The following is a 17,292-nucleotide window of genomic DNA, read 5'->3' as shown; positions in this document are numbered from 1 at the left end:
ACAAGTAAAGTAACTGTTTTAAATCACTATTATTAGGAACGAAGTTTTTCACTCTAAAAGAAATAAAATCCCTATAATGTTAAATATGAATTGGAACTATCTGTGTGAACTCATGACACATAACTGTGCATTTTTCCTGGCTCTATCCATTGAAGCAATGACATCCCAAAAGTAATGAATTTACCAGATCTTAGTTTCTAATACCATTTCCTATTAAAAGAAACTATAGCTTCTTAGAAAAACAATTGATTACAGGTCTGAGGCAGAAAAAAATACAAGTGAACTTGTCTGTTGTACCAAAAAGACAAATGAGGCCATGCCATGAAGTACCTGAAGGGTTTCCACTGGCAAAATTTGAGAGAACTACAACATCAAAAAGATTATTATCAAAAAGATCAGCATGAATATGCTATAATAAATTATAGCGTATTGAATTAAAAAGAAAATCCATAAGACCATAGTGATCTCAAAAAGGGGTGGAAAGAGAGAAAAATAAAGAATAGGGGAAAAAGGAAAAGCTCTTCTTTACATAAGCATATTGGCTAACTAATGTAGGAAGAAACCATGTAATTAAAATTTCACCATTTTTCAATTCTCAATGTAATTATTCGATTTATGCAGGGATCATCAATGAATACTAAAATCACTGGTGAAAAGTTTTTGGGAAATAGTCCATAGTCTGAAAACATCACCTCACAGATTACTACTACTTACAAAGAGAAAAAATAAACCTTTATAATGGAGAGATTGGGCAATCACCACTTTAATCAAGTAATGAAAGTTATCACAAATAATAGAACGATTTGCATTATGTGCATCCTAATTTGATGCAACAATAAAGTATGAATTCACCTATGAATTGGTTAACCATACAATTTATCAGCTAAAAGGTTCATTTCTGAGAGTGAAATTACATGTTATTAATAATTATACCCAAATGATAGATATAAACTAGACAGACAACACAGGATTTATCCTTACCTGTAAGTATCCTAGCCAACATATTTAGACTGAAACTAATCACAATGAAACAGACAACTGACCTGTCCTCTTCACAAAAGTCTAAGTCGTGAAAAACAAAAACAGGACTACTCTAGATTAAAAGAGACTAAAGATACATAATAACCAAATAAACTGTGATGAGTTTAAATGCTATATGGGGGGAAGGTACAAAAGGTACTTTTGGGTCAACTAGGGAAATCTGAATATGGACAGTATATTAGCTGATATTATGTAATTTTCATTAATTTTCTTAGGAGTGATAGTGGTACTGTATTTATTATACAGGAGAACATATTTTTTTTTCTAACACAAGTGTCATAGCAACATTATTTGAAATAGTAGAAAATGGGAAACAACCAGTGAAAATGTCCATCAACAGATAAGTAGATAATACTAATCGTAGCATATCCATACAACGAAATACTACTTGGCAATAAATGTATGACCTATTGATACATGCTACAACAAAAATGAGTGTCAAGTTATTTATTTTGTGTGAGAAAGCCAAACCAAAAAAAGGAAAAGAGTACATACTATATGATTCAATTTATATAATATTCCAGAAAATGCATCTAATCTATAACGATTAGATACAGATCATTGATTAGAGATGGGGCTGGAGAGTGTGGAAGTGTGCTGTGGGGAAAGCTGGATGAGAAAGATCACAAAAGGTCAGGCAGAAACTTTGGCAGGGGGTGGATAGGTTCATTTTCTAACTTGTAGTGATGGTCTCACAGCTGTACACATATGAGAAAACTTTAATACTCTTGAAACATATGTAGTTTATTATATGTTAATTATTCCTCAATAAAGTTATTTTTAAAAACTGTAAGGCAGGCTGGGCATGGTGGCTCACGCCTGTAATCCCAGCACTTTGGGAGGCTGGGGCCGGTGGATCACCTAAGGTCAGGAGTTTGAGACCAGCCTGGTCAACATGGTGAAACCCTCTATGAAAATAAGAAAAAAGGGGCGGAGCAAGATGGCCGAATAGGAACAGCTCCAGTCTCCAGCTCCCAGAGTCAGTGACACAGAAGACAGGTGATTTCTGCATTTTCAACTGAGGTACTCGGTTCATCTCACTAGGGAGTGCCAGACAATCGGTGCTGGTCAGCTGCTGCAGCCCGACCAGCGAGAGCTGAAGCAGGCCAGGCATCGCCTCACCTGGGAAGCGCAAAGGGGAAGGGAATCCCTTTTCCTAGCCAGGGGAACTGAGACACACAACACCTGGAAAATCGGGTAACTCCCACCCCGATACTGCACTCTACCAAGGGTCTTAGCAAACAGGCACACCAGAAGATTATATCCGACACCTGGCCGGGAGGGTCCCACGCCCACGGAGCCTCCCTCATTGCTAGCACAGCAGTCTGCAATCTAACTGCAAGGCAGCAGCGAGGCTGGGGGAGGGGCGCCCGCCATTGCTGAAGCTTAAGTAGGTAAACAAAGCCGCTGGGAAGCTCTAACTGGGTGGAGCTCACAGCAGCTCAAGTAGGCCTGCCTGTCTCTGTAGACTCCACCTCTGGGGACAGGGCACAGCTAAACAACAACAACAACAACAACAAAAAAGGCAGCAGAAACCTCTGCAGACTCAGACTCCTCTGTCTGACAGCTTTGAAGAGAGCAGTGGATCTCCCAACACGGAGGTTGAGATCTGAGAACGGGCAGACTGCCTGCTCAAGTGGGTCCCTGACCCCTGAGTAGCCTAACTGGGAGACATCCCCCACTAGGGGCAGACCGACACCCCACACCTCACACGGTGGAGTACACCCCTGAGAGGAAGCTTCCAAAGTAAGAATCAGACAGGTACACTCACTGTTCAGCAATATTCTGTCTTCTACAGCCTCTGCTGCTGATAGCCAGGCAAATAGGGTCTGGAGTGCACCTCAAGCAATCTCCAACAGACCTACAGCTGAGGGTCCTGACTGTTAGAAGGAAAACTAACAAGAAGGATACCCACACCAAAACCCCATCAGTACATCACCATCATCAAAGACCAGAGGCAGATAAAACCACAAAGATGGGGAAAAAGCAGGGCAGAAAAGCTGGAAATTCAAAAAATAAGAGCGCATCTCCCCCTGCAAAGGAACGCAGCTCATCGCCAGCAACGGATCAAAGCTGGACGGAGAATGACTTTGACGAGATGACAGAAGAAGGCTTCAGTCCATCAAACTTCTCAGAGCTAAAGGAGGAATTACGTACCCAGCGCAAAGAAACTAAAAATCTTGAAAAAAGAGTGGAAGAATTGATAACTAGAATAATTAATGCAGAGAAGGCCATAAACGAACTGACAGAGATGAAAACCATGACACGAGAAATACATGACAAATGCACAAGCTTCAGTAACCGACTTGATCAACTGGAAGAAAGAGTATCAACGATTGAGGATCAAATGAATGAAATGAAGCGAGAAGAGAAATCTAAAGAAAAAAGAAGAAAAAGAAATGAACAAAGCCTGCAAGAAGTATGGGATTATGTAAAAAGACCAAATCTACGTCTGATTGGGGTGCCTGAAAGTGAGGGGGAAAATGGAACCAAGTTGGAAAACACTCTTCAGGATATCATCCAGGAGAACTTCCCCAACCTAGTAGGGCAGGCCAACATTCAAATTCAGGAAATACAGAGAACGCCACAAAGATACTCCTCGAGAAGAGCAACTCCAAGACACATAATTGCCAGATTCACCAAAGTTGAAATGAAGGAAAAAATCTTAAGGGCAGCCAGAGAGAAAGGTGGGGTTACCCACAAAGGGAAGCCCATCAGACTAACAGCAGATCTCTCGGCAGAAACTCTCCAAGCCAGAAGAGAGTGGGGGCCAATATTCAACATTCTTAAAGAAAAGAATTTTAAACCCAGAATTTCATATCCAGCCAAACTAAGTTTCATAAGTGAAGGAGAAATAAAATCCTTTACAGATAAGCAAATGCTTAGAGATTTTGTCACCACCAGGCCTGCCTTATAAGAGACCCTGAAGGAAGCACTAAACATGGAAAGGAACAACCTGTACCAGCCATTGCAAAAACATGCCAAAACGTAAAGACTATCGAGGCTAGAAAGAAACTGCATCAACTAACGAGCAAAATAACCAGTTAATATCATAATGGCAGGATCAAGTTCACACATAACAATATTAATCTTAAATGTAAATGGACTAAATGCTCCAATTAAAAGACACAGACTGGCAAACTGGATAAAGAGTCAAGACCCATCAGTCTGTTGTATTCAGGAGACACATCTCACATGCAGAGACATACATAGGCTCAAAATAAAGAGATGGAGGAAGATCTACCAAGCAAATGGAGAACAAAACAAAGCAGGGGTTGCAATGCTAGTCTCTGATAAAACAGACTTTAAACCATCAAAGATCAAAAGAGACAAAGAAGGCCATTACATAATGGTAAAGGGATCAATTCAACAGGAAGAGCTAACTATCCTAAATATATATGCACCCAATGCAGGAGCACCCAGATTCATAAAGCAAGTCCTTAGAGACTTACAAAGAGACTTAGACTCCCATACAATAATAATGGGAGACTTCAACACCCCACTGTCAACATTAGACAGATCAACGAGACAGAAAGTAAACAAGGATATCCAGGAATTGAACTCATCTCTGCAGCAAGCAGACCTAATAGACATCTACAGAACTCTCCACCCCAAAACAACAGAATATACATTCTTCTCAGCACCACATCACACTTATTCCAAAATTGACCACATAATTGGAAGTAAAGCACTCCTCAGCAAATGTACAAGAACAGAACTTATAACAAGCTGTCTCTCAGACCACAGTGCAATCAAACTAGAACTCAGGATGAAGAAACTCAATCAAAACCGCTCAACTACATAGAAACTGAATAACCTGCTCCTGAATGACTACTGGGTACATAACGAAATGAAGGCAGAAATAAAGATGTTCTTTGAAACCAATGAGAACAAAGATACAACATACCAGAATCTCTGGGACATGTTTAAAGCAGTGTGTAGAGGGAAATTTATAGCACTAAATGCCCACAAGAGAAAGCTGGAAAGATCTAAAATTGACACTCTAACATCACAATAAAAAGAACTAGAGAAGCAAGAGCAAACACATTCAAAAGCTAGTAGAAGGCAAGAGATAACTAAGATCAGAGCAGAACTGAAGGAGATAGAGACACAAAAAACCCTCCAAAAAATCAATGAATCCAGAAGTTGGTTTTTTGAAAAGATCAACAAAATTGATAGACCGCTAGCAAGACTAATAAAGAAGAAAAGAGAGAAGAATCAAATAGACGCAATAAAAAATGATAAAGGGGTATCACCACCGACCCCACAGAAATACAAACTATCATCAGAGAATACTATAAACACCTCTACGCAAATAAACTAGAAAATCTAGAAGAAATGGATAATTTCCTGGACACTTACACTCTCCCAAGACTAAACCAGGAAGAAGCTGAATCCCTGAATAGACCAATAGCAGGCTCTGAAATTGAGGCAATAATTAATAGCCTATCAACCAAAAAAAGTCCAGGACCAGATGGATTCACAGCTGAATTCTACCAGAGGTACAAAGAGGAGCTGGTACCACTCCTTCTGAAACTATTCCAATCAATAGAAAAAGAGGGAATCCTCCCTAACTCATTTTATGAGGCCAACGTCATCCTGATACCAAAGCCTGGCAGAGACACAACAAAAAAAGAGAATTTTAGACCCATATCCCGGATGAACATCGATGCAAAAATCCTCAATAAAATACTGGCAAACCGGATCCAGCAGCACATCAAAAAGCTTATCCACCATGATCAAGTGGGCTTCATCCCTGGGATGCAAGGCTGGTTCAACATATGCAAATCAATAAACGTAATCCAGCATATAAACAGAACCAAAGACAAAAACCACATGATTATCTCAATAGATGCAGAAAAGGCCTTGGACAAAATTCAACAGCCCTTCATGCTAAAAATTCTCAAAAAATTCGGTATTGATGGAACGTATCTCAAAATAATAAGAGCTATTTATGACAAACCCACAGCAAATATCATACTGAATTGGCAAAAACTGGAAAAATTCCCTTTGAAAACTGGCACAAGACAGGGATGCCCTCTCTCACCACTCCTATTCAACACAGTGTTGGAGGTTCTGGCTAGGGCAATCAGGCAAGAGAAAGAAATCAAGGGTATTCAGTTAGGAAAAGAAGAAGTCAAATTGTCCCTGTTTGCAGATGACATGATGGTATATTTAGAAAACCCCATTGTCTCAGCCCAAAATCTCCTTAAACTGATAAGCAACTTCAGCAAAGCCTCAGGATACAAAATCAATGTGCAAAAATCACAAGCATTCTTATACACCAGTAACAGACAAACAGAGAGTCAAATCATAAATGAACTTCCATTCACAATTGCTTCAAAGAGAATAAAATACCTAGGAATCCAGCTTACAAGGGATGTAAAGGACCTCTTCAAGGAGAACTACAAACCACTGCTCAGTGAAATTAAAGAGGACACAAACAAATGGAAGAACATACCATGCTCATGGATAGGAAGAATCAATATCATGAAAATGGCCATACTGCCCAAGGTAATTTATAGATTCAATGCCATCCCCATCAAGCTACCAATGAGTTTCTTCACAGAATTGGAAAAAACTGCTTTAAAGTTCATATGGAACCAAAAAAGAGCCCGCATTGCCAAGACAATCCTAAGTCAAAAGAACAAAGCTGGAGGCATCACGCTACCTGATTTCAAACTATACTACAAGGTTACAGTAACCAAAACATCATGGTACTGGTACCAAAACAGAGATATAGACCAATGGAACAGAACAGAGCCCTCAGAAATAATACCACACATCTACAGCCAGCTGATCTTTGACAAACCTGAGAAAAAGAAGAAATGGGGAAAGGATTCCCTATTTAATAAATGGTGCTGGGAAAATTGGCTAGCCATAAGTAGAAAGCTGAAACTGGATCCTTTCCTTACTCCTTATACGAAAATTAATTCAAGATGGATTAGAGACTTAAATGTTAGACATAATACCATAAAAACCCTAGAAGAAAACCTAGGTAATACCATTCAGGACATAGGCATGGGCAAGGAATCATGTCTAAAACACCAAAAGCAACGGCAACAAAAGCCAAAATTGACAAATGGGATCTAATTAAACTAAAGAGCTTCTGCACAGCAAAAGAAACTACCATCAGAGTGAACAGGCAACCTACAGAATGGGAGAAAATTTTTGCAATCTACTCATCTGACAAAGGGCTAATATCCAGAACCTACAAAGAATTCAAACAAATTTACAACAAAAAAACAACCAACCAAACAACCCCATCAAAAAGTGGGCAAAGGATATGAACAGACATTTCTCAAAAGAAGACATGCATACAGCCAAGAGACACATGAAAAAATGCTTATCATCACTGGCCATCAGAGAAATGCAAATCAAAACCACAATGAGATAACATCTCACACCAGTTAGAATGGCAATCATTAAAAAGTCAGGAAACAACAGGTGCTGGAGAGGATGTGGAGAAACAGGAACACTTTTACACTGTTGGTGGGATTGTAAACTAGTTCAACCATTATGGAAAACAGTATGGCGATTCCTCAAGGATCTAGAACTAGAAGTACCATATGAGCCAGCCATCCCATTACTGGGTATATACCCAAAGGATTATAAATCATGCTGCTATAAAGACACATGCACACGTATGTTTACTGCGGCACTATTCACAATAGCAAAGACTTGGAATCAACCCAAATGTCCATCAGTGACAGACTGGCTTAAGAAAATGTGGCACATATACACCATGGAATACTACGCAGCCATAAAAAAGGATGAGTTTGTGTCCTTTGTAGGGACATGGATGCAGGTGGAAACCATCACTCTCAGCAAACTATCGCAAGAACAGAAAACCAAACACCGCATGTTCTCACTCATAGGTGTGAACTGAACAATGAGATCACTTGGACTTGGGAAGGGGAACATCACACACCGGGGCCTATCATGGGGAGGGGGAGGAGGGAGGGTTTGCATTGGGAGTTATACCTGATGTAAATGACGAGTTGATGGGTGCTGATGAGTTGATGGGTGCACCACACCAACATGGTACAAATATACATATGTAACAAACCTGCACATTATGCACATGTACCCTAGAACTTAAAGTATGATAATAATAAAAATAAATATATTAAAAAAAAAAAAAAAAGAAAAGAAAAAAAAAATTTGCCCGGAGTGGTGGTGTGTGCCTGTAATCTCAGCTACTAGCGAGGCTGAGGCAGGAGAATCGCCTGACCCCAGGAGGCAGAGGTTGCAGTGAGCCAAGATTGTGCCACTGCCAGCCTAGGCAACAGAGCAAGACTCCCTCTTAGAAAACAACAACAACAAACCTATAAGGCAAAAAACAAAAAACAAAAGAGAAGATCTAACTTCTTAGTAAATGTGTTCACCATTAGGATGTTTATAAAAGAGATGTCATTCTTTATTAATATAGGAGAATATTCTTATTCTTAGAAAATGTACACTTAGGCTGGACATGGTAGCTCATGCCTGTAATCCCAGCAGTTTGGGAGGCCATGGCAGGAGGATCACCTGAGGTCAGGAGTTTGAGACAAGCCTGGCCAACATGGCGAATCCCTGTCTCTACTAAAAACACAAAATTTAGGCAGGTGTGTTGGTGGGCACCTGTAATCCCAGCTACTTGGGAGGCTGAGGTGGGAGGATCACTTGAACCCAGGAGGAGGAGGGTTGCAGTGAGCCAAGATTGCACCATTGCACTCCAGCCTGGGTAACAGACTGGGACGGTCTCAAACAAAAAAAGGAAAATGTATACTTAATATTTAAGGGTAAAGTGTTACAAAGCCCGAAACTTAATTGATCAATCAAAAATATATGTAATATATAAATACACACTCACATATATAATAAAGAGAAATAGAGAAATAAAGTAAACGTGGCAAAATGTATAGGTATTCAATGCAACTCTTCTTTCAAATTATCTATAAGTTTGAAGCTTTTTCAAAACAAGTCTGAGGGAGGAACAGTCCAAAAAAACATTTTTTTTTTTTTTTTTTTTACCTTGAAGTCGCTCATCAGTGAATATTTTGTTTGTTTGGTTCCAGGTACTATCTATAAATATAATTTTTTTCAGTGGTGTGCCTTTGCACTTGCTGTCATTCAAATCACAGAACTGTTGTTCTTCAGTTCTTTTGCGTTTAAAAGATGGCTTGTCAGGGTCATCATTTTTGCCTCTAACATTATTTTGAATCCTTTTTTGCAGATGAAAAGAAATATCTTTTATTGAGATAGACTGAGGTCCAGGAAAAATGAGTGCAACCTAAAACAAAGAAAATTGGGTTAGCAGTGTGCTACTATGATCTTCAAAACATATAAATTTTGATTGACTTAAAATTTTAAGAAAGACATGTTGCATATCTGAGAAACAAGCATTAGGTTGGTTCTATTGTATATGGTTCTTTAATATGTATGGTAAAGTTTTTGGCTCTCCCCTAGTAATTTATAATCATAATATACTAATTAAAACTATGATTTCAAAATAAGTTATTCACTGACTGATAGATGCCAAGTTAATCATACTTGAAATAAAAAGATTGAATTATATAATTTTTCATAAGATAAAAAGCAAAGTACATGATACTTTGTAAAAGAACCACTGAAAACTGTTCAATGATTAAATGCCATTTGCATCTATATCATAAGCCAAAGATAAAACAAATGATACAGTGAATGCTGGTGAGGAAATGGTGGTTTGAGGGCAGGATTAAATAGCATAATTCTTCATGGAAGCAATTTGACAATTTAAATCAAGAGTCTTAAAATTATTCATACCCTTTGGTTCAACCATTTCATTATGGGAATGTAATAAAATAAACCTAAACACAGACACTTACAATATCTAAGTATATTATTACAGTGAAAAATTAAAAGGAAAAAAATCTAACTTTCCAGGAAAAATTACATAAGTATGATACCTGTTTTCTTTCAGCACATTTTTACTGAGATTTATATTATTAGAGCTTCCAATGTCTGAACAGCTCCTGGCACAAAGCAGGCACCAAGTAAATATTTGTTAAATGAATAAACGTTGGAGAATCAAGGGAATTTTATCCCCATATGTTTCTTTATTTCCCAAATTTTCTTCAATGAGCATACAAATTTTTAAAATAAAAAGATAAAAACAAAATCATAATAAAATAAAATTAAGTAACAAAAAGTCTTGGTCGGGCACAGTGCCTGTAATCCCAGCACGTTGGGAGGCCAAGGTGAGAGGATCACTTGAGCCCTAGCAGTTCGAGCCCAGCCTGGGCAACATAGTGAGACTTGTCTCTACAAAGAATAAAAACATTAGCTGGGAGTAGTGGTGCAACTCCCATGGCCTCAGCTACTCGAGAGCCTTAGGTACGGGGATTGCTTGGGCCCAGAAGTTTAAGGCTACAGCAAGCTGGGATCATGCCACTGCATTCCAGCCTGGGCAACAGAGCAAAACTCTGTTAAAAAGCAAAAACCTTGGCCGGGCGCGGTGGCTCACGCCTGTAATCCCAGCACTTTGGGAGGCCGAGGCGGGCGGATCACAAGGTCAGGAGATCGAGACCACGGTGAAACCCCATTTCTACTAAAAATACAAAAAATTAGCCGGGCGCGGTGGCGGGCGCCTGTAGTCCCAGCTACTCAGGAGGCTGAGGCAGGAGAATGGCGTGAACCCGGGAGGCGGAGCTTGCAGTGAGCCGAGATTGCGCCACTGCACTCCAGCCTGGGCGACAGAGCGAGACTCTGTCTCAAAAAAAAAAAAAAAAAAAAAAAAGCAAAAACCTTGAATTTTATAAATTTCAAAGTTGTCAAAGTTTTTAAATATTCATAATACATGTCTATATTTCTCCCTATATCCGGTTAGCAAAGTCCAGGGCTTTTGAATTTTCTTAGATTATAAACATATCTCATCTCCTTACAGAACATAGCACTCCATTCTATTTAATCAACTTAAATGGAGTCTAGCTGACCAGAGAAGAAACATTTTCCTAGATCCAAAACTCAAATATTATTTACAAACATAATTTTTTATATAAACTCAACCAAAAAAAGATATATAAACAGAAAAGTAAAAATTTACCAAGTTCTTCCTGGAACAAATGAATGCACTAATTTCTAATTTTGTTTCTATATTAGCCACACCAACAAATGGCCTCCAAGAGACCAAAAGGCTTTTACATGCTTCTTTTAGTACCCAAGGCCTAATTTTTTGAGACACATTGTAAAATTACTTTTCTCCAAGAAGACCCATAATATCTCACCAATGTGACAATTCCAACTGCATGAAAACCAATTAAGAATCTAAAAATGACTAAGGAAGGCCTCTGAGCAGCTGAAAGAAATGTTATAAAGGCTATGCGCTAAAGCTCTTAATTTAGGAGGATTCCTGAATATCCTAACTCAGTCTTTCTTCTTTTAGAGAAATTCCAACAATATTTGTAATCTGGTTTCCCAGTTTGCATCAACTTAGATCATCTATATGTAGCACAAACAGGAGAAGGAGAAGAGAAAAAGTAAAAGCAGGCACAATAATATTGGCAAGGAGTAAAAACGTGAAGAAATAAGGCAGAAGAGCTATAAAATGCAGACTCAAAAACGCATAGCAGTCTAGAATCATCTGATCTTTGAAGATATCAATGAAATAAACTGTATATTGTCTAATGCTACCTAAGCATAATTCTTTATTAAGAAAAATATTAAATTATGTTTGAGTAAGATCAGAAAGGCAATGGAGGTTAAAATTCATTTGTATATCCAATGTGAAGAGTCATAAAAACTAAGTTGCCTACTTCATGGTCCTTTTCTTCATATTCTGGAATACAAGGATACGTGTAAATGTTTACAAATTCAGGTGCTAAGAGTTTTGCATGTATAGCAGTACTTTTGCCATCTGTTTCATTTGGATGTTTAATGATGTCAATCTTCAATGGAAGCTAAAGGTAAAAAAAAAAAAAGGACAAATAAAAAATATATAAACATTCTAATTTTTATGTTAATAAAAAAGGTCTTTAAAGCTAAATAGGAAGCTTACAATAAATTTCTATAAATACACATATGGTTTAAAAGATATACCAGAATATTAAGAATGGTGATCGTTACAAAACCAACCCAAATTTCTTCCTTGGCATTGTTAATCATGTATTAGGACAACTATTTTCAACTCATTTAACATAGAATCTTCTCCTAAAGCAAAGCTCCAATGTCATTTTCATTTAAGTTATATTAACTCCAATTCTTTGCATTTCACTATATGTGCCAAGGACATTTTTATAAATCCTATAAACTCTAGGTTTGCCTATTTTATGCTATTTTATTTTATTTTTATTTCTTTATCTTGAGATGGACTCTCACTCTGCCACCCAGGCTAGAGTGCAGTGGTGTGATCTCAGCTCACTGCAACCTCCGTCTCCTGGGTTAAGCAATTCTGCCTCAGCCTCCCAAGTAGCTGGCATTACAGGCACCTGCCACCATGCCCAGCTAATTGTTGTATTTTTTTAGTAGAGATGGGTTTTCACCATGTTGGCCAGGTTGGTCTTGAACTCCTGACCTCAAGTGATCCGCCTGTCTCAGCCTCCCAAGCGTTCAGATTACGAGTGAGCCACCATACCCGGCCTCTTATGTTATTTTAAAAGGAAATGTTAAGTTTGGGCAAAAAGTTTCAGACCTAAAATTCAAGTTGAAATTCTGTTCCTTATACATACTTTCAAGTCAAAACTGTTATCCTTTGCAGGAAACACCGTGATTTTCGGCATCACATTTTCAACAGCACAAATTAAATAATTATCAATTAAAAAATAGTAACAATAGGTCTAAGAGGTGTAATCTTTATATCACAAAACTCTCTTCAAAATCATGTTGCCTAAATAGTCCCCATTCTTTCTGGCACCAAGAAGTACTGGTTTCGTGAAAGACAATTTTTCCCTAGACGAGGGTTAGGGGAGAGGGTTTGGGGATGATTTGAGCGCATTACACTTATTGTGCACTTTATTTCTATTATTATTACATGATAATATATAATGAAATAACTATACAACTCACCATAATGTAGAATCAGTGGGAGCGTGAGCTTGTTTTCCTGCAACTTGATGGTCCCATCTGGGGGTGATGGGAGACAGTGACAGATCTTCAGGCATTAGATTCTCATAAGGAGCGTGCAATCTAGGTCCTTTGTATGCACAGTTCACAACAGGGTTCATGCTCCTATGAGAATCTAACACTGCCGCTGATCTGACAGGAGGCAGAGCTCAGGTGGTAATGTGAGTGATGGGGAGTGACTGTAAATACAGAGAGAGACTTTGCTTGCTCTCCAACAGCTCACCTCTTCGTGTGTGGCCTGGTTCCTTAGGACTGGTACCGGTCTGTGGTCTGGGGATTGGGGACCCCTGTTGCCTAAGTATTTCCCTTAAAGTTTCATTATTTGTTATAGATGTTGTCTGTAACATGTCTCTATGCAAAAATAATATTCTCTTGGATTTCTTAAATTATATTTTTCTTATTTCACTTTGGCTTTTTGGTTTAGCTCTCTTTGTAATGCTTATACAAGCACTGCATTCAGCCATGATTATGAAAAAAATGCTAGGTCACATCTCCCTTACTATATATAAGAAACCCTCTGGAGATGTGTTCTTGACTTCAGCTTTTAAATGACCTTTTGTTTTATTTAGTAGTTCCCACCATCTCCAAGTTCCCATCCCATACTAAATAAGTAGGATTCTAGGAATTTACCCTGGGCACACTATTTTACCCTGGAGGACAAAACTATTTTTCTTACGTCTTAAACTGTACATATTTAAAGTGTACAATCTAATAAGTTTTAACATACATTAAATCCTTGAATCCATTGCTACAGTCAAAATAATGATTTGCCATTATCAAGTCTTCTCATGCTCTTCTTCCTTCTCCTCTCACCATCAACCACTGCCCTCCTCAGGCAATCAGTAATCCACTGCCACTATAGTTTGTACTTTCTAGAATTTTATATAAATGAAATCATACAATGTACATTCTTCATTTGACTTTAGCTAAGAATAGTTATTTTGAGGCTCTTCCATGTTGTGTGTGTGTCATTAGTTCCAAAGCTATTTTTGAATGGAGCAGCTACTAAATAATTCCAATTTCAAATTTTTTTCTCCCTGGACAATTATGTTGGGGACAGAACAGTAAAAATAACACACCCCAGGAGGACCTTGGCCTACAAATAGTTTTCAATTAGGGTTTCAAACACTGTATCTCCTACTCTCCCTGCTTAGGCCTAGCAATCATTTATAAGTTAGGCCCAATGATCATTTATAAGTTAGGCCCAATGATCATTTATAAGTTAGGCCCAATTGCTTCTAATCATCAAACCAACTTCTAATTACGGAACATTTACCATTTAAGTAGGCAGTTCACAAATGATTTTACGTCAGTCTACTTCTGGCTGAACACTACATCAGAATTTCCTCATGACGATCGGTTTCAGTTGACACTATTTTCCCTCTCCCTACGGTCCCTGAGCACCATGTCAGTATTATCTTAGCCCAGGGAAGGTAGGAAATAAGAAAAGAAAAAAAAAGCAGATCATGACAAGAAAAGAAAAAGAAAGCAGATCATAAAAGTGACCTTCTTATATGACTGATGAGTAAAGTTGAAAATTCCAAAAGTTATCAATATTTCTGACCAGCTAGCTATCTTGGAGGGTATCATTTATATTAAGAACAGAGGAGTGTTATTGACAAATTTTATAAATCATGTGCCTAGCCTATTTTTTAATTATATGATAAAATAAAAAGCTTTATGAACTAAAGTCTGCAAGCATAGTATAATTATGCAAAACCTGTACACAATCCAGGTATTGTTAGTTCTCCATGAGCATGAGATCTCTCGCATCATAAAATCAAAGCACAGAAACAGATCAAATCATGGAAATCCATGTTTGTGTTCTAGTTCACACATGTTAAAAGAAGATTATTTCTTAAATGATGACAAGAGTACAGAGTAACAATAATAGTGTTGACCACACAGGAACAGAAAACCAAACAACCAAACAACGCATGTTCTCATTTGTAAGTGGGAGTTGAACAATGAGAACACATGGACACAGGCAGGGGAACATCACACACTGGAGCCTGTCTGGGAGTGGGGGGCTAGGGGAGGGATAGCATTAGGACAAATACCTAATGTAGATGATGGGTGCAGCAAACCACCATGGCATGTTTATATCTATATAACAAAACTGCAAGTTCTGCACATATATCCAAGAACTTAAAGTATAAAAATAAAAAAAAAAGAAAGAAAGAAAAAAAATTTTTGCTTTTTTACAAGCTACAAAAACACTGCTCTGAGGCTTCGTATGGACATTAAAGCTTAACTGTGTTTAAAAAAAAAAAAAAATAGTGTTGACCAGAGGGCAGTCTTAGTAGAGGCGTTCTGTTTTCAAACAAGTAAAGAATATCAATCAGCTCTCTAACACCTATGTTTTATAAAAGAGACTTACCACAAATCTTTCCACCCAAGTTTATCAAAATGCTACTGACAAGGAGACCTCAGCATTTTCCCATGGGATTATCAACTTTCCCCAAGAGAGCCTTTTAAATTCTAGGCTCTAAATTCCTATGGCCTACTGAAGTGTAACCATTGTAACATTGTACCATAGTGCAGTACTCATATGCTTGCAACGATCCTGATGTAAACAAACCTACTGCACTGCCAGTCATAAAAAAGCATGCTATACAATAAATGCTTAATAATGATAATATAAATCTGTTACTGGTTTATGTATTTACTATACTACACTTAATTTTTTTAGTTTTAGAGTTACTCATCCTAATTAGAAAAAAGAAATGTTAACTGTAAAACAGCCTCAGGCAGGTCCTTAAGGAGGTATTCCAGAAGAAGGCATTGCTATCACAGGAGATGACAGCTCCATACATTGCCCCTGAAGAGCTTCCAGTGGGACAAGATGTGGAGGTGGAAGAAGACCGTGACACTGATGATCCTGACACTGTGTAAGCCTAGGGTAATGTGTTTGTGTCTTAGTTTTCAACAAAAAAGTTTAAAAAGTAAAAATAAATAAACAATAAAAATAGGAAAAAGGTTATAGGATAAGAATATAAAGAAATAAAATATTTTTGTTCAGCTGTACAATGTGTTTGTGTTTAAAGTTAAGTGTTATCACAAGTTTTTAAAAAAGCTTATAAAGTAAAAAAGTCACAGTAAGCTTATTATTGAAGAAAAATATTATTCATAAATGTAGTGTACCCTAAGTATACAGTGTTTATAAAAACTACAATAGTGTACAGTAATATCACAGGCCTTCACATTCACTCATAACTCACCATTGACTCACCAAGAACAACTTCCAGTCCTGCAAACTCCATTCATGCTAAGTGCCCATAAAAGATTACTATTTTTATACTGTACTTCTACTGTACATTTCTATGCTTATATTTGTTTAGATACACTAATATCATTGTGTGTACAACTACGTACAGTATGCAGTACAGCAACATGCTGAACAGATTTTGTAGGCTAGGAGCCATAGGTATAGCCCACGTGTGTAGTAGGCTATACTATGAAGGTTGTGTAAGTACATCTAAGATGTTCGCACAACAGTGAATTTGCCTAACGACTCATTTCTGAGGACACATTTCTCAGGATGTATCCCTGTCATTAGGAGACATATGACTATATTTATGAATGCATTCCCTAGACTAAAATTGGGAGGGAATTACTCATTATATTGTCATCCTCCCTTTCTAAGTAGGCTATCTAAAAGCAAATGCTGAATGATTTGTTAAAATAAAAATAAAAATTAGAAAGAACATTTTGCAGAGTTGTTATTACCATTAATGTATATTAAAGTATCAACTTTCATACAAGGCCATTAAAATATAAACACTTTAGAAAACTCTGCACAGTCTAGACCATCTAGAGATGATCAAACACTAATGTCTTGAGTCATTTCTATTAAATGGTGTATATTAGACCACTGATTTGGAAAATACCCTCTAATATTAAATATCTATGAAAATATCAGCCCTGTAACTACATTACTGATTTTTATTATTATAATATGCAATCCATTTTTTAATATAATACACCTTAGGATAAAACTTTTAATGGAATCCCTTCTTTATGTGGCTATGAGAGAAATGTAAGATATAATAATTCTACGTATACTTCAAAAACCATACTTCAAAATGTAACATTCCTGTAAGATAATGGGAAACTTGAAAATAATTATTACCCTCAAGTTCTTGGTTTTTCTGAGCAAACTGTGAAGCT

At 37.5% G+C, this 17,292-nt stretch overlaps 2 protein-coding genes across 4 annotated transcripts in view; one reads left to right on the top strand and one right to left on the bottom strand.

The window, feature by feature from the left end:
- DTWD1 (DTW domain containing 1) overlaps positions 1-17,292 on the bottom strand; it is a 35,431-nt gene that overhangs the window by 12,516 nt on the left and 5,623 nt on the right. For all 3 annotated transcript variants that reach the window (XM_050797207.1, XM_050797209.1, XM_050797208.1), the window contains 2 exons: positions 11,817-11,960; positions 9,058-9,316 (listed from right to left, as the gene is read on the bottom strand). In XM_050797207.1, coding sequence (XP_050653164.1) covers positions 9,058-9,316; positions 11,817-11,960 — 403 coding nt within the window. The remainder of the gene's footprint in view (positions 1-9,057; positions 9,317-11,816; positions 11,961-17,292) is intronic.
- The window catches only part of COPS2 (COP9 signalosome subunit 2), a 495,307-nt gene continuing 492,995 nt past the window's right edge, over positions 14,981-17,292 (top strand). Inside the window, exon 1 of the mRNA XM_050797221.1 lies at positions 14,981-15,152. Within this exon, the coding sequence (XP_050653178.1) occupies positions 15,090-15,152 (63 nt within the window). The 5' untranslated portion in view covers positions 14,981-15,089. The remainder of the gene's footprint in view (positions 15,153-17,292) is intronic.

The sequence above is a fragment of the Macaca thibetana genome, chromosome 7 (genome assembly GCF_024542745.1).
Source record: "Macaca thibetana thibetana isolate TM-01 chromosome 7, ASM2454274v1, whole genome shotgun sequence".
NCBI classification, from domain to species: Eukaryota; Metazoa; Chordata; class Mammalia; order Primates; family Cercopithecidae; genus Macaca; species Macaca thibetana.
This window is presented reverse-complemented; position numbering and strand designations above follow the sequence as displayed.